General features: G+C 46.4%; 1 protein-coding gene across 1 annotated transcript in view; it reads left to right on the top strand.

Annotated features, from left to right (window-relative positions):
- Window positions 1–26,986, top strand: part of pnpla7b (patatin-like phospholipase domain containing 7b) — a 320,770-nt gene that overhangs the window by 228,030 nt on the left and 65,754 nt on the right. The window contains exon 27 of the mRNA XM_085965146.1: window positions 25,305–25,461. Coding sequence (XP_085821272.1) covers window positions 25,305–25,461 — 157 coding nt within the window. The remainder of the gene's footprint in view (window positions 1–25,304; window positions 25,462–26,986) is intronic.

Raw genomic sequence — 26,986 nt, 5'->3', positions numbered from 1 at the left:
AATGCATGGAGACAGCATGATTAGCTAGAAAGTGCGTGAACGCTTGTGGGGTGAGGGGGAAGTGGGATGTGAGAAGGAGGAGTAGGGATGAACATACCGTTGTTGTCCCCAACAGGCTAGTCAGAACAGTGTCAGTGTCGGCCTTGGCTCAGTGGCTAGCACTCTCGTCTCTTGAGTCAGAAGGTTGTGGGTTCAAGTCCCATTCCAGAGACTTGAGCATGTAATCTCGGCTGATACTTCCGTGCAGTACTGAGGGAGTGCTGCACTGTCGGAGGTGCCGTCTTTTGGATGAGACGTTAAACCGAGGCCCCATCTGCTCTCTCAGATGGACGTAAAAGATCCCATGGCCACTATTTGAAGAAGAGCAGTGGAGTTCCCCTGGTGTACTGACCAATATTCAACCAATTATCATTAAAACAGATTATCTGGTAACTACCTGATTGCTATTAGTGAGATATTGTATACAAATTGGCTGCCGTAGCAGTGACTGCACTTCAAAGCGCTTTGGAGTGTCCTGAGGTCATGAAGCGTGCTGCATAAATTCTTCCCTCCTCCTACTGTTGTGGGAAGCGCAATGATTTCATCAGACTGTGCGCCTGAATAATGTTGGCAAAAACTCTTTGTACTGCTCTGCTGCAGTTTATTCAAAGCATTCGTGTTACAAGCAGCTAATTAAGCTGTCTGCTTCTGTTCCATGTCTGTGATTCCTGAACCACGTTTGACTCGGCTTTCATCACCAAGCGTTTCATTTCTAAGAACGTCATCAAGGGGGAAAAAGAGGTTTTATTTTAACTGCTGGGAGTTTGATTGAGTGACCTAGGGCTCAGACTGACATTCCCTGAAGTAGGTTCATTTGTTCAAATATCAAGGAGCCTTTTTGTGATTTTTTTTTTTTTTTTTGGGAAGTGTTTCACAGAGATTGAACTCAGAAGAACACTGGTGTCTGTAATTAAACTGGAACATCTTCAGAGTCAATTTGGTAAAAGCTCTGAATAGTGTGATACTGCGTAACTTAGGGGCTGAAATTCTAATGGGCCAAAAATTCGGGTCGGGGGCTTCCCGCGGGTGCAAGCCCCCGATCTGCACTCACCCTGCGCGCTGACATCTGAAGCCCGGGCCTGCTTGCATTTCCGGTCACAGGCCCGGTTCAGCTGTCGGCGCGCAGTGCTTACCTGATCCAGCGGCGTAGTTAGTGCGATGTGCCGGCTGGGATCAGGTGAGCACTGTACAACCAATCGGGAGGGGAAGGTTCATTCATGAGTTTGAGAGTAAGAACTGTCAAACTCATGAAAACTACGGGGGCCCAAAACACTATTTAAACTTTAAATAAAAATTTAAAAAACATCCCAATCATTAAATTAAGTATAAATAAGTTTAAAAAAAAATAATTTAAACAATTTTTTTTTTGAAAAAAATAAATTTTTAATTAAGAGTCTAAAACTAAACTTACCTTATTGTAGATTCTTTAAAATAATAAACCTGTGGGGGAAAAAAATTCTAAATTACACTAAAACACCACTTACCTGTAAAAATAAATACTTACGTGTGCTTTTTACAAGCGTAAAGACCGGAGGCCTTTAGACATGCGCAAATCCCCCAAAACAGAGGAAATCCAAGACGCACGCGCTGCCCCCTACAGCGCACGCGCTAGCCTCTTCACCTCTTGGGTTAGAGGAGAGGAAATGCCGGTTTTCAGCGCATGCGCTGTGCATGCTGAAAACCGGCATTTCCTCCGGCCAGACGCGTGAGTACCCCTTCCGTACTCGCGCGTTTGGGGAGGAATTTCTGCCCCAATGACGTGCGGCAAATATATGATGTGCACGGGGAGGGTGGGAAACTTGGAGCTGTGGCCTGTGCCTGGTTTGCGCTGATTTGCCTTGGCTCCTTGTTTTCCTGTAAGGGCTGTGGGAGCGGCACAGGAGGCTTGTGTTGCTCCATGGATTAGTACATTCATTTGGGGACGTGCCCTTGCTTTCCCGGGAATTGTGATAATTGGCTGGGTTGAATTGGTACCGCTTTTTGCGGACAAGACATTCCTGGGCATTTTTTCCACATGGTCGGGTAGATGCCAGTGTTGTAGCTGTATTGGAAGAGCTTGACTAGAGGCACGATTAGTTCTGGAGCACAGATTTCCCGCATTAGCAGTATTTATATATGATTATGTATGGCTGTGTGTATGTATGTACATATAAATAGCCTGTTTCTTGCAGTGCTACCACCCCTGGAAGCACTGAGGGCAGAGGCAGCGATACCCTGGCAACAAGGTAAACGTTGTATCCAGAGGTGAGGGGATCCCCTTTTCTACCCATCCGGAAAGGCTGTGATGCTGCTTTCTGATCATTCCTCTCTATGGATTTTGCCCAGCCATTTAAGGAAGGTCCAGCAGCCAGAACAAGTCACGTCACGACTGTAAACCAACTGCGCACAGCCTTGCACGTCCTCAGCTGTTTGCCTCTTGCCCCGAATGCTGTGAAATCTGACTTGCAACATAAACAGGCTGCGTCCCACAGGTGGTAGGTAGGCTGGGTTCTGTGGGTGGTGAGTAGGCGGGTGGCGTCCTGTGCGTGGCGAGCGGGCCTGAATCGCAGTCGCTCCTTCAGGGTGTCTGTAACATTCCTTGGTTTTCATTATTTTCTCTTGCTGGCTCTTGGTCCCTGGTAGACTGCTGTACTGAATCACCCAATCTTTCCTCGCCGCTCACTGGTGTATTTGCTCAGCGGCGTATTGGAGGCGAAGCAGCCAGTGCGGATCTTGTCCCCTCACCATTCAATCAGGTGAAGGGCAGATAACTTGAGCCCCAAGCACAGCAAACGCTACAGCTGCACATTCAGGAGAGTGAACCTTTCAATCATTGGAATTACCAAGAGCAAAGAAAAGAGCAATTGTTGATTTTAATTGTTTTCTGACAGAAAGCTCTGACTCTGGTAAATCCTTGACATTGCTTTGACTTTCTGTTGTAATTGAGTGTCACTGAGTGCTTCCTGGAGCAGGTCATTTGAAATCGCTCACTGCCTCTCCTGGGAATCTTTTTGAGTTAGTTACTATATAAAAAAGATATTTAACCCAAGTGCATCACCACACAGACAGCATGCAACTACTGGAACATTGTATCGTGCTGTGGAAAACCGCCTGTGCCCACGCGCACAACCCGGAGATTCCTGTAAAATGTAGTTTCTGGATAAACTAGCACTGCTCCTTCAGCATTGCCACCTTCAGCATTCTGGTGCCAGAAGGGTGGTGTGAAGACGCAGCTATGACGGCAGAAATCAGTGTGGCAAAGATCACGTCTTAGAGTTCCTGCTTTGCATCGTATGAGAGGTAGTTATACCACTGCAGCTGTTGTTGTAACATCTGCTTTTATTCAAGTGATTTTGTTTTTGTTACCCTTCATTTTGTCCCTTGTGAAGACTCTAGCCTGCCCTGGGATACAGTTCTGCGGGCACTGCCAGCTCTCTGGTGCCTTGCTGAAGCAGCTGTTCTTGGATTGAATTATATAGAATTTACAGCAGAAAGACTTGCATTTCTACAGCACCTTTCACGACCACCGGACGTCTCAAAGCGTTTTACAGCCAATGAACTGTTGTAATGTAGGAAACATGGCAGCCAATTTGTGCACAGCAAGCTCCCACAAACAGCAATGTGATAACGACCAGATAATCTGTTTTTAGTGATGTTGGTGGAGGGATAAATATTGCCATGGGATCTTTTACCTGAGAGAGCAGACGGGACCTCAGTTTAACATCTCATCTGAAAGATGGCACCTCCGACAGTACAGTGCTCCCTCACTACTGCACTGGAGTGTCAGCCTAGATTTTTGTGCTCAAGTTCCTGGAGTGGGGCTTGAACCCATGACCTCCTGACTCAGACGAGAGTGCTGCCCACTGAGCCACAGTTGACAACGGCAACAGGTCCATGCCGGTGTTTATGCTCCACACAAGCCTCCTCCCACCTTTCTTCACCTCACACTATCAACGTAACCTATCTAGCTTCCCACCCCCACTCCCCCCGCATCCTCAGGTTCTCTGGTAGGAGAGACTATACAGGGCAACAAGAGATGAACCAAATTGCCAGCTGCCAGGACAGGTTGGGGCAGTGCAGAGGAAAAATGGATGGTAATCCTTTGCTCCTGAAAGCACTGCACCCAAACTTCCTCTCTGGCTTTTCTGGTGCCTGCACGTGGGGAGTGTGCATTGATGTAAATTTCATGCAGATGAATGTCAGAGGCCTATACACACAAATATTCTCTCATACCATCAGGTGCAGATTGCCCCCAGAAGAACCTGGTGGTACTGCTTTCTGTGTTGACATTTAGATGCTAATGGCGTTAAAGGGTCAGGCTGCTAGATTCTAGTAAGTGCTGATACTTCAGCAAATTCCTTTCCAATTCATTTGTGCTGCATCTGAAAGTGCCTGTAAAGGCTTTAGTAGTGCTCCTAGGGAACAAGTTGTAGGGCTATGAGGAAAGAGCAAGGGAGTGGGACTAATTGGGTAGCTCTTTCAAAGAGCTGGCACAAGCACGATGGGCCAAATGGTCTCCTTCAGTGCTGTATCATTCTGAGAGCGAGAGAAGACACCATAGGAGGAGGGCATCGATTCATCCATACCCCCTCAGATGGCTGTAAATATGGCCACAAAGCTTTGAGGATCTGGCCTGGAGCAGTTCCTAGATCGCCTGGGTGTGAGGGAGCTGTGTGACCAACTGTACGAAGACCTTTAGCCACATTCCCAGAAAGGCACTTCTGCAGCTGTGGAAGTCAAGGTCACAGTGGCGTTCCTTGTAACTGGCTGCTTCCAGGGTGCAATGGGTGACCAGAGCAGCGTAAGCCAGTCTGCTGTACACCGGTGTATAACCCAGGTCATGTGCCATTTTTGAGAGGGTGGAGTGGGACACCAGCTTCCCCTGGTCCTCTCAGCAGCAGCGGGCTAGAGCCCTTGGCTTTTTCCACATTGCAGGTTTTCCCCAGAGTGCAGAGAGTAGTGGATGGAATGCATGGGGCCCTCCAAGAAGATGGGCCATACATAAGTCGTAAGAGGTTGAATTCCATCAACGTCCAGATAGTTTGTGACCATTCCCCAAAACTTCATATTTTCTGTGCAGAACCAGAATGTCCATGTACCTTGATATCTTTTTCTTGGGGCTTCCATGGTGCCTGCCCCTTTAAGGTTCCCACTGACCCCAGTGTATCTTTGGATCATGGCTGCAGTCAGTAGTGCGCTCATGATGTGGGAGTCTGCTGAATTCGAGCGAGCCCCAGAGGACGCTCAGGTGCCTTGCACTTTGAGTGCGCTCTGCACCAATTGTTTCCGGACAGTGCCGAGAGGGGAAGCTCGACCTTGGGGTGTCATCTCCTTCCAGCGATAAGCTTTGTATTGCACCACCTCCAGAGATACCAGCGAAATCCAGAATTGTAGCTGGGTCTTGGAACATCTGGAGTTGGCAACTCTGGATGTTTAGTTACTGGCGTGTCAGCCGTGGCTCAGTAGGTAGCACTCTCGCCTCCGAGTCAGCAGGTTGTGGGTTCAAGTCCCACTCCAGAGACTTGAGCACATAAATCTAGGCTGACACTCCAGTGCAGTGCTGAGGGAGTGCTGCACTGTCGGAGGTGCTGTCATTCAGATGAGACGTCAAACCGAGGCCCCGTCTGCACTCTCGGGTGGACGTAAAAGATCCTATGGCACTATTTCAAAGGAGAGCTGGGGAGTTCTCCCCAATGTTCAATCAACATCATTTAAAAAAAACAAATTATCTGGTCATTGTTACATTGCTGTTTGTGGGACCTTGCTGTGCACAAATTGGCTGCTGCGTTACCTACCTTACAGCAGTGACTGCACTTCAGAAAGTGTTTCATTGGCTGTAAAGTGCTTTGGGATGTCGTGAGAAGTGCTATATAAATGCAAGTCTTTTTTTCTTTTTTTAAACTCTACTGCCAACTGTGCTGTCATGTTAATGCAACGTAAATAGAGCATTCTGCAGCGTGAAATGGGTTAACCATCAAAGCTTCATGGGGTCGTAAAGATAAAGTTATAAAAGTGGCACCCAATCATCTAGAAATAAAGCCACACTGTTTATGGGGCAGTGACGGAATCAGGCATCTGTCTAATGCCTCTCTGGGGCTGTTTGAATTTGATATATGGGCGAAGTAGTGTTCAGATGACTAAACGCCGGAGAACTATCGCAAAGGCAATTCATTCTTTATTGGAGCGTGTTAAGTGTTATAATGAATGTGACTCCGGTCCGCACCTTGGGTTTTAGTTTAGATTGTGCAATACAGCTTCCTTGAATCACAAGTTTAAGTAGATTGCCTTGGGGAACAAGGCTGGCACTTGGTGCGTTTTACCGGGGACGGCAAGTGTGAGGTCCATTTCAATAGGATTCAATCCACTGACCTTTTTGTTGGAAGTGGCAATAGATTATCTGTGATGACTTAATTTAGTTCGCCAGTCAGGGGTGAAATGAGTCTAAATGTACGATTTATCGTGTAGAGACACTACTCGGAGCAGGTTTTTGTTTTCTTCCCCTGTGCCACTGGAGACGGAGTACTGGCAGCAACAAACAAGATGTGTGGGCTGTGAATTCCAATGTCAATTCGGGCATACAGAGGGACAGGAGGAGGCCATTTAGCCCCTCGAGCCTGTTCCGCCATTCAATGAGATCGTGGCTGATCTGCGACCTAACTCCACGTACCCGCCTTTGCCCCGTATCCCTTAATACCTTTGGTTAACTAAAATCTATCAATCTGAGATTTAAGACTAGCAATTGATGTAGCATCAGTTGCCGTTTGCGGAAGAGTGTTCCAAACTTCTACCACCCTTTGTGTGTAGAAGCGTTTCCTAATTTCACTCCTTAAAGGCCTGGCTCTAATTTTTAGACTATGTCCCCTCGTCCTACAATCTCCAACCAGCAGAAATAGTTTCTTTCTATCTACCCTATCAGTTCCCCTTAATATCTTGAAAGCTTCGATCAAGTCACCCCTTAACCACCTAAATTCCAGTGAATACAACCCAGGTTTGTGTAATCTCTCCTCGTAATTTAACCCTTGGAGTCTGGGTATCATTCTGATAAACCTATGCTGCACTCCCTCCTAGGTCAGTGTAGCCTTCCTAAGGTGTGCCCAGAATTGCTCACAGTGCTCCAGGTGTGGTCTAACCAGGGCTTTGTATAGCTGCAGCATAACTTCAGCCCCTTTCTATTTTAGTCCTCTAGATTTAAAGGCTAGCATTCCATTAGCCTTTTTTAAAATTATTATTCTCTACCTGTTCATGACATTTTAATGATTTAACGATCTATGGACTCCCAAGTCTCTTTGAACCTCCACTGTTTTTAGCTTTTCACCATTTAGAAAGTACCCTGTTCGATCCTTTTTAGATCCAAAGTGGTTGACATCACATTTTCCTACAGTGAAATCCATTTGCCACAATTTTGCCCGTTCACTTGATCTGTTAATATGTAATTTTATGCTTCCATCTACACTACTGACAATGACGTCTATCTTTGTGTCATCGGCAAACCTGGATATATGGCTTTCTGTCCCATCATCTAAGTCGTTAATTAATACGGTGAATAGTTAAGGCCCCAACACAGATCCTTGCGGGACACCACTAGTCACATCCTGCCAATTAGAGTACCTGCCCATTATCTCTACTCTCCGTCTCCTGCCACTCAGCCAATCTCCTAACTAGATCAATAGTTTGTTTTCAATTCCGTGGGCTTCAACTTTAGCTAACAGTATCTTATGAGGGGCTTTATCAAATGCCTTCTGGAAGTCCATATAAATAACATCCATAGACATTCCCCTGTTCACTACTTTAGTCACATCTTTAAAAAATTCCATCAGGTTCGTCAGGCATGACCTGCCCTTTACAAATCCATGCTGGCTCTCTCTGATCAGCTGAAAATTTTCACGGTGTTCAGTCACTCTATCCTTAATTATAGACTCTAGTAATTTCCCGACAACAGATGTTAGGCTAACTGGTCTATAATTCCCTGGTTTCCCTCTCTCACCCTTCTTAAATAGCGGAGTGACATGTGCAATTTTCCAATCTAAAGGAACGGTTCCTGAATCGAGAGAACATTGGAAGATTATAGTTAGGGCATCTGCAATGTGCTCACCTACTTCCTTTAAATCCCTGGGATGGAAACCATCCTGTCCTGGGGATTTGTCACTCTCTAGTGCCATTATTTTCTTCATTACTGTTATTTTACTAACGTTAATTTTATTGAGTCCCTGTCCCCGATTCAGTATTAGTTTCCTTGGGATTTCCGGCATGCTGTCCTCTTCTGCTGTAAATACTGATGCAAAGTAATTATTCAACATGTCCGCCATTTCCTTATTTTCATTGACTATATCACCGATAGCAGTTTTCAAGGGGCCCACATTGCTCTTGACCATCCTCTTTTTCCTAATATAATTGTAAAACATTTTTGTGTTGATTTTGATATCCCTTGCAAGTTTCTTTCCATACTCCCTTTTTGTAGCTCTAGCTATCTGTTTTGTCGCACCAAAGCACCTGTCGCCCGGCGCGCTGCCGCCCCCGGCACCTAGCTGACCTGAACTACCTCTAACTGAAGGGATTCGGCAATAAATAGTAAAAGAAGCAAATAATAGAAACATATATATTTACAGAAGTTACGCTATTAGCTTCTCGTACAGTGGAAAGTAGTAACTGTTTCAGAACTCTAGTGCTAAAGTTAGGACTATAATTACTTTCGTAGGTTTTTAATCCTTTCTCCACCAACTCCGACTTATCTTGCTTTTTAGAAGTTCCAGTCAAACAGCCTGTGCTAGAAGACTCCAGACTAAGGGAATCAAGTGACATGGGGATAGGGTGGGAAAGTGGAGTTGATGTAGAAGATCAGCCATGATCTCATTGAATGGTGCAGCAAGCTCAAGGGGCTGTATGGCCTACTTCTGCTCCTATTTCTCGACCAAGCTCTTAATTTCTCCCTTCCTGGCTTGGCATTTGTTTTCCGCACAACTATTTATGAGGCACCTTATGATGTTCTTTATGATAAAAGCGCTATATAATTGCGAGTCACGATTGTTGTTGCTGTGTGTGTCCAGTGTTTTCTGTTTTTAACCTCGGTCCTATTCATTTTTTAAAATTAAAACGAATGCATCTCCCACAGTAGGCAGAGAGTGTGGTGTTAGAACAGGTCAGGCTGATCAGTACGCCCAAAAACAGTAACGGGGGCTTTGTGAATTTAAAGAACTATCTTGTTCAATTCTTAAAAACTGCCAGACAGACAAGTATATAAATAAATCTCACAGCATGTTTATATTTGAATTGAGTGGCTTGGTTCTACCCTCGAGCAAACTGCTCAGTGACCAAGTGATGCATTGTTGTAACAATGTGTTGAGTTAAGCCCGGACATGATTTTTGTGAGTCAAACTGGTTTTTGACCCCCTGTGCACTGTGACGGAATTAGAGAAGCCAATGCCAAGCTAAATCTTAGACAGAAATGTTTTTCTTCCTCCAGTTAATGGGCTTCTGTATCTGTCACACTGTCACATATGCACATTGCTATGTCACACTTTAAAAAATAATAAGGATTAAAAAAAGAAAAGCTAGCCTAACCTCTAATTGAACTGAGGATCTGCTGCGAACACTTAGCCGCTAACTAATTTTAGCAAGGCACAGCAATTGCATTTTGTGGCCTTAAAGCGACGCACTAAGTTGCACACAGCTGCAACTTTTGTCACAGAATGCATTGTGTGTTACATGTTATAACGTTCTAAAACCCCACACTCTCTGCCTGCTGTGGGAGAGGCATTTGTTTTAATTTAAAAAATGAATAGGACTGAGGTTAAAAACAGAAAACACTGGACACACACAGCAACAACAATCGTGACTCGCAATTATATAGCGCTTTTATCATAAAGAACATCATAAGGTGCCTCATAAATAGTTGTGCGGGAAACAAATGCCAAGCCAGGAAGGGAGAAATTAAGAGCTTGGTCGAGAAATAGGAGCAGAAGTAGGCCATACAGCCCCTCGAGCTTGCTGCACCATTCAATGAGATCATGGCTGATCTTCTACATCAACTCCACTTTCCCGCCCTATCCCCATGTCTCTTGATTCCCTTAGTGCCCAAAAAATATCTCGACCCCAATCTTGAATATATTCATCAACTGAATATCCACAGCCCTCTGGGGTAGAAAATTCCAAAGAGTCACAATCCTCTGAGTGAAGTAATTTCTCCTGATATAAGGCTGGAGGGATTTATAGACAAGGACATGGAATTTGAATTTATTGCATTGGGGGACAGAGAGTGATGGGCGAGTGGGACTTAGAATGGGGCAGAGTTTTGGACAAATTGGAGTTTGTGGCGATGCAAGGCCAGCAATAGAGCAATAAAGTCTGAAGCTGAAGACAATGGCCTTGGTCTTCCTGACATTGAGCTGCAGGAACTTGTAACTTATCCAGGTCTTGATGTTGGACAAGCAGCCTGACAACACAGAGGCAGTCAAGGGGCTGATGGCAGTGTAAGAATTCTACAGCAGGGGGTCATGAGTGCATGTGAAAGCTGATCCTGTGTCTCCAGATAATACAAACACATGGGAAGGACCAGCTGGTCCATCAAGTCATGAGGACGAACATTTCAATTTTTTTTTACAGACCCCTAATTCTTTCCATGATTACATCTGCATCTACTTTGACACTTACAATTGCAGTGTCAACTGTACATTGCATTAATGGTAGCTGAGCATAGTCTACTGGAGTGAATACCGATGCAGAGTAGCCCCGTAGAACCTCTGCCATGTCCTGGGAGTTCACCTCAATCTGCCCCGAGGAATCCTTTAACGGCACAATGAAGTCCTTTATCGCCTCTGACTCCTAGCATAGCTCAACCTTCTCCCAAGCCTCAGACATTGGGAAGCACAGTTATCCACTACCACATTGTCCACTGACCTTTCAGCTGCTCTGATGGGAGCTTTTGTTGCCTTTAGCTAAGATCGATACCTATCCCTGTTCTCCAGAGAGTTATTTTATTTTAGTCTGTAAAAGTATTTTTGCTCTAGTCTGATATGTCCTTGCGTATGACGATTTAGTCACTTTGGCTTTGTTCTACCATGTGCTCGTCTTTTGACCTTCGGGACAAATATGGCTTCCTTTTACATTAGAATGATGTCAAATGTATTCCATGTTTCTTCTCTGTTGGTAATTTCTTCGCCAAGTAAGGTTGCTCAAAAAATGGCCTGATTCAAGTCTCCTGCCATCCTGGTACCTCTTGAAATCTGGAGCCAGCTTTAAATTCCCAGCATCTTCGATTCAAGTTGATCAGCTAAACCAAATAATATTGCAGTCCCAGGTGGTCCACCACACGGGCATCTAACACTGCCTTAGGATCACGACTAAAAACAAACTCAAATACTGTACCAGATTAGCCCTAGTTTCCTCACTAACACATTGTGTTGGGAAACAATCATTTATACTGTGTACAAATCTTTCAGCTCTCCTGCTCTCAATACAAGATGGTTCGCCATTGCCTGTGAAATTAAAATCCCCCATTATACAGACATTACCTCGGCACCACTGGGGACCTGGGGCGAAGAATGTTGCATGGCGCATTGGTCCCCAACTGATTCCTGGGATGGCAGGACTGTCGTATGAGGAGAGACTGGGTCGACTAGGCCTGTATTCACTAGAGTTTAGAAGAATGAGAGGGGATCTCATTGAAAGGTATAAAATTCTGACAGGGCTAGACAGATTGGATGCAGGGAGGATGTTACCCCTGGCTGGAGGGGTCCAGAACGAGGGGTCACAGTCTCAGGATACAGGGTGGGACATTTAGGACTGAGATGAGGAGAAATTTCTTCACTCAGAGGGTGGTGAACTTGTGGAATTCTCTACCACAAAAGGCTGTGGAGGCCAAGTTACTGAATATATTTAAGGAGGAGATAGATAGATTTCTAGACACAAAGGGCATCAAGGGGTATGGGGAGAGAGCGGGAATATGGTATTGAGATAGAGGATCAACCATGATCATATTACATAGAAGATAGGAGCAGGAGTAGGCCATTCGACCCCTCGAGCCTGTTCCGCCATTTAATGAGATCATGGCTGATCATCCAAATTCAGTACCCTGTCCCTGCTTTCTCCCCATATCCCTTGACCCCTTTAGCCTTCAGAAATATATCTAACTCCTCCTTGAATCTATTTAATGAATTGGCCTCAACGGCCTTCTGTGGTAGAGAATGCCACAGGTTCACCACTCTCTGGGTGAAGAAATTCCTCCTCATCTCTGTCCTAAATGGCTTACCCCTTATCCTTAGACTGTGACCCCTGGTTCTGGACTCCCCCGCCATTGGGAACATTCTTCCTGCATCTAGTCATAGATACATAGAGATAGGAACAGGAGTAGGCCATTCGGCCCTTCGAGCCTGCTCCGCCATTCAATGAGATCATGGCTGATCTTCGTCTGAGATCATAGCTGATCTTACCAGTTCAGTACCCCGTCCCCGCCTTTTCTCCGTAACCCTTAATCCCCTTAGCCTTCAGAAATATATCCAATTCTCTCTTGAAAATATTTATTGAATTAGCCTTCACAGCCCTCTGTGGCAGGGAATTCCACAGGCTCACCACTCTTTGAGTGAAGAAATTCTTCCTCATCTCTGTTTTAAATGATTTGCCCGCTATTTTTAGACTGTGGCCCCTGGTTCTGTGCTCCCCGGCCATTGGAAACATTCTCTCTGAATTCAGCCTGTCCAGGCCTGCCATAATTTTATATGTTTCGATGAGATCCCCTCTCAATCTTCTAAACTCCAGTGAGTACAAGCCCAAACTATTTAATCTCTCTTCGTAGGTCATTCCCGCCATTCCAGGTATCAGCCTGGTGAATCGCCGTTGCACTCTTTCCATGGCAAGAACATCCTTCCGCAGATGGGGCGACCAAAACTGTACACAATACTCCAGATGCGGTCTCACCAGCACCTTGTACAGCTGTAGTAAGGTATCCCTATTCCTATACTCGAACCCCCTTGATATGAAGGCCAACATACCATTTGCCTTCTTAGTCTGTCTAGTCCTGTCAGAATTTTATAAGTTTCAATGAGATCCCCTCTCATTCTTCTAAACTCTAGCGAATATAAGCCTAATAGACCCAATCTCTCCTCATACGTCATTCCTGCCATCCCAGGTATCAGTCTGGTGAATCTTCACTGCACTCCCTCCATGGCAAGAACATCCTTCCTCAGATAAGGCGACCAAAACTGCACACAATACTCAAGGTGTGGTCTCACCAAGGCCCTGTACAACTGCAGCAAGACATCCTTGCTCCTGTACTCGAATCCCCTTGCTATGAAGGCCAACATACCAATTTGCCTTCTTAACCGCCTGCTGCACCTGCATGCTTACCTTCAGCGACTGGTGCACAAGGGCACCTAGGTCTTGTTGCACTTCCCCTTTTCCCAATCTATTGCCGTTCAGATAATCTGCCTTCCTGTTTTTGCCACCGAAGTGGATAACCTCGCATTTATCCACATTATACAGGAAACTTTTGTTTAACCAGAGGTTAAATGTCCGGAAAGCTCTATCTACTGGCAAAATTCAGGAGCCGTTTCCTATAAGTTTTTTTACTTCTCGTTCCTTTTTTTTTCCAGTCAGGCTCTGCAAGGTCTAGCTGAAGCTGTTGCTTAGCTACAGAGACGCTTTTAAGCTGCGGCCGACTGTTTTGAAGGAGCAACAGGGTTTGTTGATTCACACGGAGCTCAAAAGCTCCGTATGTTTTAACATTAGCGCTGGTTTCTACGGCAGTTTTGATGGTACGGCACCAGCTCGGTCCCGTCAGTGCCGGATACCAGAAAGTTTCCTGTACCTCTTTGTCCAAGCTTTTGGTCACCTACCCTAATTTCTCCTCGGTGTCAAGTTTTTTGTCTTATAATACTCCTGTGAAGCGCCTTGGGACGTTTTACTCTTTTAAAGGCGCTATATAAATACACGTTGCTGACTCTCCGAGCTAATATCTACCTGTGCTCTCCATCATCACCAGCAGATGGCGCTGGTCATTTCCAAGTGCATCTGTTTAATCCATAGCTAATCATTCTCAGTGGGGCAAGGATGTCACAGTCAGATTATAATCAGTGCATCGAGAGTGTTGGGCAGTCAGGGTTACATTGCACAAAGACTAATTGATGTTCAGGGATAAATTACCTACAGAATAACAGATGGTGATGGATGAGTTACAGTAATGGATAGCTAAGGTTTCATTACATGGATAATAACGACTAAAATAAATTATTCGACAACATCACGCGCACGTGTGGTGGAATTTATCTGCCTGAAACAGAAGTATGGTTTGGAGGACACCCAATATTTAAAGTTCGCGCAGCTGGGGTCAGCTGTCCTTCAGTGCCTTTGGGAGATGGCAGGAACACACTGCCAAGCACAGGGAACGGAGTCTCTCAGATTTGGGATATGATGTTATGGGCTGTAGATAGGATATATCTCATACCTTCATATCCATCTCCCCCTCTCTGATCTTTTGTCTCTCTGTCCCCACCCGCAGTCTCTGCTCCCTCCTTCCGCGTGCGCTGACTCCTTGCTGGGACACGAACTCCACAAGATCAAGACATTTAAGATAGAAAGGGGAGCGGAGATAATTGATAAACTAGTGAAACTTCGACAGGACAAAACCCCTGGTCTGGCTGGATTGCATACTAAAAGAAGCTGGGGACGAGATAGCAGTGGCACTATTATATATTAATATATTCGAAAAGGAAATAGTGCTAGAAAACTGGCAGACTGCTAATGTCATTCCTTTATTTAAAAAGGGAGATAGAACAAGTCCAGGGAACTATAACAAAAGCAAAATACTGCAGATGCTGGAAATCTGGTCAGAGAATGTAGAATCGGGGGACAAGCAGCAGAATGGATAGCAAGCTGGCTACAAAACAGGGAACAGAGAGCAGGGGTCAAAGGTAGTTACTCAGTCTGGCAGATGGTGGGAAGTGGTGGTCCACAGGGATCGGTGTTGGGACCACTGCTGTAATTCTTTATTCATTCACAGGACGTGGGCGTCACCGGCAAGCCCAGCATTTATTGCCCATCCCTAATTGCCCTCGAGAAGGTGGCGCTGAGCCGCCTCCTTGAATACAACTGAGTGGCTTGCGAGGCCATTTCAGAGGGCAGTTAAGAGTCAACCACATTGTGGGCCTGGAGTCACATACAGGCCAGACCGGGTAAGGACGGCAGATTTCCTTCCCTCAAGGACATTAGTGACCCAGATGGGTTTTTACGACAGTCCGATAGCTTTTTATTCCAGATTTATTCAATTAACTGAATTTAAATTCCCCAGCTGCCCTGGTGGGATTTGAACTCACGTCTCTGGATCATTAGTCCAGGCCTCTGGAAGATAGTCCAGTGACATAACCACTATGCTACCGCACCCTAAAAACGTTCACCATTTACTTAAACAATTTGGACTCGAATTGTGGTGCAACCTGGATGTTTGGTACTTAACGTTCTCGTACCTGACTGGTTTGCAGCTGGAAAAATAACCAGTGTCAGGGGAGGGGTGGGGCAGAGAATCGGTGAGCCAATTGCCTCGTGCTGGACTTGTGAGCCTTTCCCCTCACAGAGGGTCAGAGGTCTGGGAAGCCTGCAGTAACTGCCAGTAAATGGTGTGGGGGGGGGGGGAAACAGGAATATGAAAATAATTTAATACAAAATAAGCTTTGGAAGTTTAAATTTTACAGAGGCTTGTTAGACAAATGTCACTACAGTAACGCAGCTATTAAAATTCATTTCTGGATACTTGTCAATTTGACCTGCAATTCAATTCTCTGGGTTCTGGGCTCTCTTCTGATATCCAGTTCTGTTTGTCCGCGCATGTTCCTGTACCCGTTAATCCGAATGGGTGAGCTCGCTAAATGTAGAAAACGATTCTCACTTTTTCCTGCCCTCCTCTGGAAAGTGATGGGGCGTTGCGAAGATCTCCACTTTCCAAACCGCATTTAAGAGAGACAGACAGACAGACTCGGGAGCGAGAGTCTTGCCTGCCGTCGTACAAGCGGTTCATGTAAAGGTGCATCCAAGTACTTGGGTGAGCGTATATGTGAAGCATTTTCCATCACGCACACCCTGACTCTGGGGCAAAACCTTTTCCTTCACACATGCCTCTACACTCGGTAACACGTCACGAGCGAAACTGGGCGATACCAGGAGGCGAGATAACTGGAGGGTCAGTCAGAAAGTTCTGGAAATTAAGGGATAGTTTTCACCTCTTGTCTTCCCTATTTCTTGATGTTGCTTGATTGAACGGTGAATGCATTTTTGAAAACTTTTGCTTTGTATTCAAACCCCTGTTAACCTTATCAAAGGTTTCAGCTACGCAGGAAGGTTATGTAATGCTTTCTGTTGGCCCTCCAGCGTTGGAGAGTGATAGATGTCTATGATGTCAGGTGCCAGTTTGCATTATAACTGTTTGAAGTGCTGCCCGACTTTGCACTGACATCTGAAATCACCAACCAGAAGATCAGTTAATGTCATTTCCATTAGCCACGTTTTACTGGGTTTGATCTCCAGCAGAGTTCGATGGGTGAGGAGCAGATCATTTCAGGGGAGTAGCTACAGAGGAGCCCAGATAAAACAAAAACAACTGAAAGCAGGATGCTGCTGCTTAGGCAGACTGAGTGTAGGTGGAGCTTGTCCTCTTTGTAAGCTATCTTCATCTCCTCTTCAGGTTCCTTTGCCTTTGCTTTTCCTGTTTAATGAGCTGCCCCCAGGGTTCCGCCAGTTCCTTGCTGTACCTTGGCTTTTGACTGTTACAGGAGATGGGATGCGTTCACTCACCCTTGGGTTTGTTTGCCTCACTCTGGGGCAACGGCAAGAGTAAGGGGGTACGAAATGGGAGCCTTGGTGGGGGGTGGGCTTCAGGGGTGCACAGCATCCTATCTCTCTGAACCTTAGTAATTCAGTATTCTGCACCATCAACTCATCTCGTGGCTTGTCCCTTTGTTGGGAGGAAGGAGGGCTGAATCACAGTGCTGCACAATCAAAGCTGGCTTATGTGGGTAGTGACTGAATTAGATTAATTGAATTACATAGAATGTACAGCATAGAAACAGGCCATTGGGTCCATGCTGGTGTTTATGCTCCACATAAGCGTCCTCCATGTACGTCATCTAATCCTATCAACAATATCCTTCTATTTCTTTCTCCCTCTTATACTTAGCTAGCTTCCCCTTAAAAGGCATCTACAGGAAACTCTTTGGCATCCGGCACCGACGGGACCGGCGTGTTGCCGGTTGATCAAAAACTCCGGATGACGGAGCGGGTTATCTACCGAGGCTATTTTTAACAAAGAAAAATAAAAAAGTCAAGAAATGTGCAGTATACAGTAATTGGGTACTCACCTACAGAATGTTGTGTTAAATGGATGGTGGAAGATGCTTGATTAAGTACAGTACTGCCAGTTGAGGGTAATGCAATGCAATGACTACCAGCAGCGTGGGAGACACACAGTACCCCTGTAAAATGGCGGATCAGAAGAGACTACCGGCAGCGCGGGAGAGTCAGACTCCTGTTACAGGGGTATTGAGGTGTTCCGACTTCCGACAGCGCCAAGAAGCCGAGTAGTGGCAGTTTGGAGAACTACCCCCACTGACTAACTCGGCCACCGCGGGAGACTCGGACTCGGCAACATTGCCGGTTATTGAGGTGTTGTTTTCGGAGTGAGAATTTTGCCAGTTAATAGAGAATTCCGGATATTTAGGTGCCGTTTAAACGAGAGACTCCTGTATTCACTTCAACTACTCCTTATGGTAGCAAGTTCCACTCTCTGGGTAAAGAAGTCTCTCCTGAATTCCCTACTGGATTTATTAGTGACTACTTTATATTTATGGCCCCGAGTTTTGGACTGCCCCACAAGTGGAATCGTCTTCTCTACGTCTACCCTATCAAACCCTTTCATAATTTTAAAGCCCTCTAGCAGGTCACCCCTCGGCCTTCTCTTCAGTTTTTCCTGATACAGAAGTTAGAACCTCTCAGTTCTGGTACCATCGCTGTAAATTGAGGGAAATAAGTTGTATTTGAAATTCCAGGGTGCTGAACAGGAGCGCAAAAGTTTTGTCTTTGGCTTCCACCGGAGAGTCATTATGACTTTGTTAGCTGTAATGAGTAAAATGTTCATTAGCAGAAGTTAGCGGGAAGGCTCACTGGAGGCTGCTGTTGCCAGGGTTGTTTTATCTTTGCTACGGTTTATTGCAACCCCAGAGGAGGTGGATTTACTACAATAATAACTGCACTCGCACAATGTTGAATCTAGAGTTGAGGCCCTTTCCAAGAGCCAGTGTTTAAACTCTGCAGCTTGGTGCGACTGTACTTAAACTGCTTTGGAAAGCAGCTGAACTTTTAAAAAAAATATATTCGTGAAGGCTGGTCTTTAAACAACTTCTGCAGCAGAATTCTATCTTTAGGTTTGAACGGACTGCTCTAGATACCGCTGACCTAGATTGCTGTGTCTGAATCCTGTTAAAACAGGAATCATAAACTTGAGGATACAGCTGATCCATAGAAACATAGAAGATAGGAGCAGGAGTAGGCCATTCGGCCCCTCGAGCCTGCTCCGCCATTTAATGAGATCATGGCTGATCATCCAAATTCAGTACCCTGTCCCTGCCTTCTCCCCATATCCCTTTAGCCTTAAGAAATATATCCAACTCTTTCTTGAATATATTTAATGAACTGGCCTCAACTACCTTCTGTGGTAGAGAATTCCACAGGTTCACCACTCTCTGGGTGAAGAAATTCCTCCTCATCTCTGTCCTAAATGGTTTACCCCTTATCTTTAGACTGTGACCCCTGGTTCTGGACTCCCCCGACATCGGGAACATCCTTCCTGCATCTAGTCTGTCTAGTCATGTTAGAATTTTATAAGTTTCAATGAGATCCCCTCTCATTCTGCTAAACTCTAGCGAATATAAGCCCAATCGACCCAATCTCTCCTCATACGTCATTCCTGCCATCCCAGGTATCAGTCTGGTGAATCTTCACTGCACTCCCTCCATGGCAAGAACATCCTTCCTCAGATAAGGCAACCAAAACTGCACACAATACTCAAGGTGTGGTGTCACCAAGGCCCTGTACAACTGCAGCAAGACATCCTTGCTCCTGTACTCGAATCCTCTCGCTATGAAGGCCAACATACCATTTGCCGCCTTAACCGCTTGCTGCACCTGCATGCTTACCTTCAGCGACTGGTGCACAAGGACACCCAGGTCTCGTTGCACTTCCCCTTCTCCCAATCTATTGCCGTTCAGATAATAATCTGCCTTCCTGTTTTTGCCACCAAAGTGGATAACCTCACATTTATCCACATTATACTGCATCTGCCATGCATCTGCCCAATCGCCCAACCTGTCCAAATCATACTGGAGTTTCTCGGCATCCTCCTCACAGCACACACGCCCACCCAGCTTTGTGTCGTCTGCAAACTTGGAGATATTACATCTAGCTCCCTCGTTTAGATCATTAATATATATTGTGAATAGCTGAGGTCCTAGTACCGATCCCTGCGGTACCTCACTAGTCACTGCCTGCCACTCGGAGAAAGACCCGTTTATTCCAACTCTTTGCTTCCTGTCTGCCAACCAGTTCTCTATCCAAGTCAGTACCTTACCCCCAATCCCATGTGCTTTAACTTTGCACGCTAATCTCTTATGCGGGACCTTATCAAAAGCCTTCTGAAAGTCCAAATACACCACATCCACTGGTTCTCCCTTATCTATTCTACCTGAATTAGACAATTTTTAAAAAATTGACAAGCGGAGGTTATTGTTACAGGGCTAACAACCCTTTGATGTGACCGCAACCTCGGGAAATCCACTAACCACTGCCAACTGGATTTATTAAACAGTAATACAACAAGCAAATAGTAGTGGTAAAATAATACATACTTTTCTAATACATGTTAAGCTGAAATCACGTTCACTGGGGAGAGAGGGCTGAAATCACGTTCACTGGGGAGAGAGGGCTGAAATCACGTTCACTGGGGAGAGAGGGCTGAAATCACGTTCACTGGGGAGAGAGGGCTGAAATCACGTTCACTGGGGAGAGGGCTGAAATCACGTTCACTGGGGAGAGGGCTGAAATCACGTTCACTGGGGAGAGAGGGCTGCAATCATGTTCACTGGGGAGAGAGGGCTGCAATCACGTTCACTGGGGAGAGAGGGCTGCAATCATGTTCACTGGGGAGAGAGGGCTGAAATCACGTTCACTGGGGAGAGAGGGCTGCAATCATGTTCACTGGGGAGAGAGGGCTGCAATCACGTTCACTGGGGAGAGAGGGCTGAAATCACGTTCACTGGGGAGAGGGCTGAAATCACGTTCACTGGGGAGAGAGGGCTGAAATCACGTTCACTGGGGAGAGAGGGCTGAAATCACGTTCACTGGGGAGAGAGGGCTGCAATCATGTTCACTGGGGAGAGAGGGCTGAAATCACGTTCACTGGGGAGAGAGGGCTGAAATCACGTTCACTGGGGAGAGAGGGCTGCAATCATGTTCACTGGGGAGAGAGGGCTGAAATCACGTTCACTGGGGAGAGAGGGCTGAAATCACGTTCACTGGGGAGAGAGGGCTGAAATCACGTTCACTGGGGAGAGGGCTGAAATCACGTTCACTGGGGAGAGGGCTGAAATCTTTCTCAGCAGGTGGAGGCGGGAAGTTGAGGGCTAAATCTTTGCTCAGTCGGGTTCAGGATTGAAATCTTGATGGGTGAGGTGGGGTGGAGGGTTGTCTAATCACCTTCCTGTGTGTTCCATTTAGGGGCTGTGAAGCAAGGCCATCAATGGGTCATGCAGGGTTAGATTTTTACTTTCCCGCAGGGGTGTCTGGATAATGAGCGGAAGCACAAACGCTGCCCAATTTTTCTCTTCCCTAAACCAAGGCCGTTGGGTCCGAGCGATCCACAGCGGCCGCTCCGACTGTGATCAGCTACCTGAGGATAGACTAGGAACCGAGCTGTGACCCTCTAGTGCGCATGTCTTGCTTCCACACTTCCTCTTGCAACCAAGCCACATGGCTGAGCAACACGGTACCTTTTCATTTGATCAACATTACTCTCTCATAGGAAAAAACATAGAAACATAGAAAAATAGGAGCAGGAGTAGGCCATTCGGCCCTTCGAGCCTGCTCCGCCATTCAGTATGATCATGGCTGATCCTCTATCTCAATACCATATTCCTGCTCTCTCCCAATACCCCTTAATGCCTTTTGTGTCTAGAAATCTATCTATCGCCTTCTTAAATATATTCAGTGACTTGGCCTCCACAGCCTTCTGTGGTAGCGAATTCCACAGGTTCACCACCCTCAGTGAAGAAATTTCTCCTCATCTCAGTCCTAAATGTCCTAACCCGTATCCTGAGACTGTGACCCCTCGTTCTAGACCCCCCAGCCAGGGGAAACATCCTCCCTGCATCCAGTCTGTCTAGCCCTGTCAGAATTTTATATGTTTCAATGAGATCTCCTCTCATTCTTCTAAACACTAGTGAATACAGGCCTAGTTGACCCAATCTCTCCTCATACGACAGTCCTGCCATCCCAGGAATCAGTCTGGTGAACCTTCGCTTCACTCCCTCTCTGGTAAGTATATCCTTTCTTAGGTAAGGAGACCAAAACTGCACCCAGTACTCCAGGTGTGGTCTCACCAAGGCCCTGTACAACTGTAGTAAGATGGAGAAGCAGCTGGAGTTTTACTGGAAGTTGCAATCTCTTTGATCAACCTCGTAGGATTAACACAAGACTTACTGTAAATAGAGACGACACATCAGAGGCCTGTGTTTTATTGAAATATAAATGGGTGACTGCCAATTGGTGTTAATGCAGGCTCTGGGAGGTTCTGCATTGGCTGATATTTGTAGATTATTTACTAGCATACCATTTACTGGTTCCTGATGTCTGTTTATATAAAAACTAAAAGCCAGAACTAATGTTTTACAGATTTTAAAGTTACTTTTGTTTTTTGGCGGACTTGCCGTTTAAGCGATGTGTCCGCTGTGGTCGCTTCCAGTGGCGGAGTGACGTGGATGGTTGATTGTGTTTTTAGTGTGTTTTATGGACAGTGTCACTGATGTGTAACTGGAATTAAATCTGCCGGTTGCTCCTGGAAACCATAAACCACTACCTTGGATCCCCTGGATCCCCTGAACTACTGAAAGTTTCACCTTAGTCTTAACCTGCGCTGGGCCACTGGTGGCACAACAGCAGTGCAGCAACTGGGCCCCTCAGCCCCACCCATTTCAGTTTTACTTGCCTTTGTATCTCTTGTTCTTGCTGATGTTGTGGCCCAGTGCACTTTTTTTTTATTTCTCTCTGCGGCACCGATGGGTGCTGGGCTGTGGGCTGCTTCGCCCAGCGCCCATCTTCACCCTTGAGCCTGGATATCGCCGGCAGAGTGTTCGATCCTGGGAGCTCGCCGAGCTGAGGACATCCTGGCATCCTGTGGAGTGCCCGCAGTTCCATTAGGGTTCATGGAGGCCTGTTCTCCGCACAGCCATGGTTCTAAGGCCAATTTTGCTGAAGGCAAGCCCCTCGTACCCTCCACACAGACCGGGATTTGAGCCTGAGCAGATCGTGGTGTGTGTATAGTTCAGTGCCATAAAGAAATACTTGCATTCATATTGTGCCTATCACCACCGCAGAACGTCACAAATCACTTCACAAGTAATGAAGTACAGGAAACTTTGGTTTATCCAGAGGTTGTATGTCCGGAAACCTCGATCCACCGGCAGAAATCAGGAGCCGTTTAGTTAGGTTTTTTTTCTTCTCGTGGCTTTTTTTTTTTCCAACAGTCAGGCTCTGCAAAGTCTGAAGCTGTTGCTAAGCTACAGAGATGCTTCCAAGGTACGGCCGACTGTTTAGAAGCTGTTGCTAAGCAACAGTGTTTGTTGACGGATATGGGGCTGCAAATCTCCGTATGCTTCAACATTGCCGCTGGTTTGTCCGGCAGTTTTGATAGATCGGCAACAGCTCGGTCCCGTCGGTGCCGGATATCACAAAGTTTCCTGTAATTTTGTAGTGTAGTCACTGTTGTAATGTAGGAAACACAGCACCCAATTTATGTACAGCAAGGTCCCACAAACATCAATGTGATAACGACCAGATAGAGGGGTAGTGTTTCTGCTAGTTTGCTCTAGTTTTATCGGCGAATTCGATGTGGAATCGGCCAAAGATCCCGGCAGCTCGAGCGTAAGTTAAGTTGAGCGCAAATCGAGTTTCCGCAAACTTTAACGCTGCTTAAAAATCATTTTTGCCCCGAAGCCAGCCCCGCCCACAAAAGTGGCCACGCCCTCGGAGTGAAATACTGAGCACGGCGAGTTTCCGCTGATTGCGACTGTTTGTGGCCATTTGAGGAGGCTCGTCAAATTGAGCTTGTTTTCTTAAGTGCACAGACGCCAGTAGACACTTTAAAAAAAAAAATGTTACATGTTAAAATATATTTAATTTTTGAAGAAATTGACCAGTGTACACCATTGAAACTATTAAATGGTTCAGTATAATTTTTTTAAGTAATTTTCAGTGATTTAAAATCAGGTAACTCCTAGGTGGAGGACTGGACACACTTACTAAAAAAGCTTATTTTTTGTGACAAACCCATTTCCAGATGTATTACTAAAACTGCACCAGGTTACCACTCTAAAATATATCAAGGAATATTTTTTTAAAGCAAAGGAACGATTATGTTCCATTACGCTGCCCGATTGCACTGGTTCATGGACGATTTTATATTTGCGATTATGCAACTGCATTTAAGTGCAACTTGACCTGTAAGCTAACCAGAACAATTTAAAGCACAATTTGCACCAATTTCCCGATTGTGCCCAAAGCAGAAAATCTACCCCAATCTGTTTGTGAGGTTGGTTGAAGGATCATTATTGGCCAGGATGCCAGTGAGAGCTCCCTTGCTGTTCTTCAAAATAGCGCCATGGGATCTTTTACGTCCACCTGAGAGAGCAGGCTTAACGTCTCATCCTAAAGACGGCACCTCCGACAGTGCAGCACTCCCTCAGCACTGCACTGGAGTGTCGGCCTGGATTTTGTGCTCAAGTCTCTGGAGTGGGACTTAAACCCACAACCTTCTGACTCGGAGGCGAGAGAGAGTGCTGCCCACTGAGCCACGGCTAACCACCGTACCAGACAGTGGCTCAGAAATTAGTGTCCCAACGCGCGAGTAAGCACCGTGTACTCACGCGTGGGACCGATGGAATTGCCGGTTTTCTGCATGCGCGGGAAACCGGCATTTCCGATCCTCTGAACCAAGGGGTTCAGAGGTCGAACGCGTGCGACGCAGGAGTCTGCGCGTGTGCGTTGAACTTCCTTTTTTTTCCAGGCTTGCCCGTGCGTGAAGGCCTCCACTTTTTACACTTTAAAAAAGCAGACGTAAGGACTTTTAAAAGGTAAGTGGTCTATTAATTAAAATTAGAACATTTTTTCCACAGGTTTATTATTTTTAAAGACTTTACAGTAAGGTAAGTGTATTTTTAGCCCGATTTTTTAATAAAATTATTTTTTTCAAAAATTTAAATTATTGTTTAAAATAGTTATTTAAAGTTATTTATAGTTCATTTAAATAGTGCGATTTTTAAAAAACTTTAATTTGAAGTTTAAGTACTGTTTTGGGCGCCCGGAATTTTCATGAGTTTGACAGTTCTTACTGTCAAACTCATGAATGGACTTTTGCAACCTCCGATTGGGTTGCCCAGTGCTCACGTGATCCCAGCCGACGCATCGCACTAAGTACGCCGCTGGGTCACGCAAGCACAGCGCGCCGGGAGCTGAACCGGGCACAGACAGGAAATCCACGCAGGGCCAGCCTCAACTGCCGGCGCGCTAGGTAAGTGTAGGTCGGGGGCTTGCACCCGCGGGAAGCCCCCGACACGAATTTCTGGGCCAGTGCATTTCCCCACAGAGTCTTCAGGGGAAACTGCTCCCATTTTTAATGTTAAAGCTGGTTTACCCATTTGGGGGGGAAAAAAAAGCAACAACTACATAGGATGACATTGAATATACAGCACAGAAACAGTGCTGGTGTTTATACTCCGCATGAGACTCCCATTCCATCCACCTCATCTCAGCTTTTCAGTGTATCTTTCTTCCCTTTTCACTCCTGTACTCATCTGGTTTCCTTTTGAAAGCATCTAAGCTATTTGCCTCATCCACTTCCTGTGGTAGCGAGCTCCGCGTTCTAACTGGAATATAATGAAGTCTGAACCCGCCCCCGAGAGAGAGAAATTACTCTGTGTCAACATTGGAAAATGCTGCTCTATGTTCTAAGCTGTGACCTGGCGAATCTGTACTTGTGTCTGCAGGGGCTGTTCTCAGGTGGGGATTATCCGAGCGATGCGCGAGGCAGGTATCCCCATCGACATGGTGGGCGGGACCTCCATCGGCTCCTTCATGGGGGCGCTCTACGCAGAGGAAAGGAATGCAAACCGCATGAGGAACAGAGCTATCCAATGGGCAAAGGTAAGAGAACGGCCTTCCGGGTGAGATTAGAGACGGAGAACACTTCAAGGGGCAGCGTGGATTTGTGGGGAAGCTTCCGTGCTTTGAAGCCTGCCTGCTTTAATCCTGAGACACCCCCGCTTGTTGCTGACTGAAGGAAGTGTGCGCTGCTTTAAGTACAGTTTTTCTGCAAGTGGTGTGGCTCTTTTTGTTGATCAACACTAAGGTGATTAATGGCACAATGCAAGTGGTGTCATCACCTTGCCCTCAGTGTAAAGCGAAGTGACTCCCAGTGCATGCTGCTATGTCCCCATTACTTGTCAGCTTCTTGGGTAACGGATTTCCTAAATTGCAGTCTTCTGAATTCCCGATTTGATTTTTTGTTGACTATCTTATATTGATGGCCTCTAGTTTTGCTCTTCCCCACAAGTGGAAACACTCACTTTGGGCTGGATTTCACCGGGTCCCACCTGCACGGTGCGAGGGGACCCGGGAGATGCCGGGGAACCCGGAAGGTCGGGTTTCCCAGCACGCTGCAGAGTTTTAACTCTACAACATGCGTGCGACATCAGGGGCGGCTAATTGACAGGGCTGGCTTCCAGTCGTGCGGGGAACTCCGAGGCGGAGGCCGCAGCAACAGGTAAGTGCTGGGCCCAGGATGGTTACGGGGGATCCGATCCCCGACCCCCGGGGAGGGGCAGGTTGCTGGTGGGGAAGCTTGGGGGTCCACAAGCATTGCTTTCCCACGGCGGAGGCTGCCTTGTTGCAGCTACCGGGAACCCCGAGCCCCGGGACCCCCGGCTGACTGCAGTAAAACCTGCAAAGCAGCTTGAAGTAGAAGCTTCAGGCCTCATTATCATATGTTAAATTGCCAACCTGCCTCCTGGCAGTGGGTTGGCAGCCTACCCCCCGCCCCCGGTCCTTCCTGAGTGAAAGGTGAAAGTAGGTGGCTGGAGCTGGCGTTGACATTTTTTGAACTTTCACTCCCCCCCCCCCCCCCCCCCCCCCCCCCCCCCGCAACGCCTCCAACCCATCCGTTCTTACCTCAGAAAATTCTGTCCTCTATGCCCACTCTATCGGGACCTTTCATGATTTTAAAGACTTCTATTAGGTCAGCCCTCAGCCTTCTCTTTTCAAGAGAAGAGAGACCCAACCTGTTCATCTTTCCTGAAAGGTATAACCTTGCAGTTTTGGTATTATCCTTGCAAATCTTTGTTACATCCTCCCCAATGCCTCTATATCCTTTTTAGAATATGGCGACCAGAACTGAACGCAGTACTCCAAGTTGAAATGGAAGTGTTGCACTGATGCACTACTGGTGGGCTTCTGAGGTTGGGGTTAGGCACATATTTGGGGACAGTGTAGACTATGCACCTGACTTGTGTGGTACAAACAGTGTGTGAGACATTGCAAAAGAAGCTTCCGTCTGGGCCCAGTCCATTCTGTACCTCACCTGGGAATGCTTGATGGGGGCAGTGCAGAGGGAGCTTTAGTCTGTACCTAACCTGTGCTGCACCTGAGCTAGCCCATGTAATTGAATATCTGC

The sequence above is a fragment of the Somniosus microcephalus genome, chromosome 23, assembly GCF_052327205.1.
Source record: "Somniosus microcephalus isolate GS21.2 chromosome 23, FLI_Smic_1.0, whole genome shotgun sequence".
NCBI classification, from domain to species: Eukaryota; Metazoa; Chordata; class Chondrichthyes; order Squaliformes; family Somniosidae; genus Somniosus; species Somniosus microcephalus.
The sequence above is the reverse complement of the archived record's forward strand: the minus strand, read 5'-3'. Positions and strand labels throughout refer to the sequence as shown.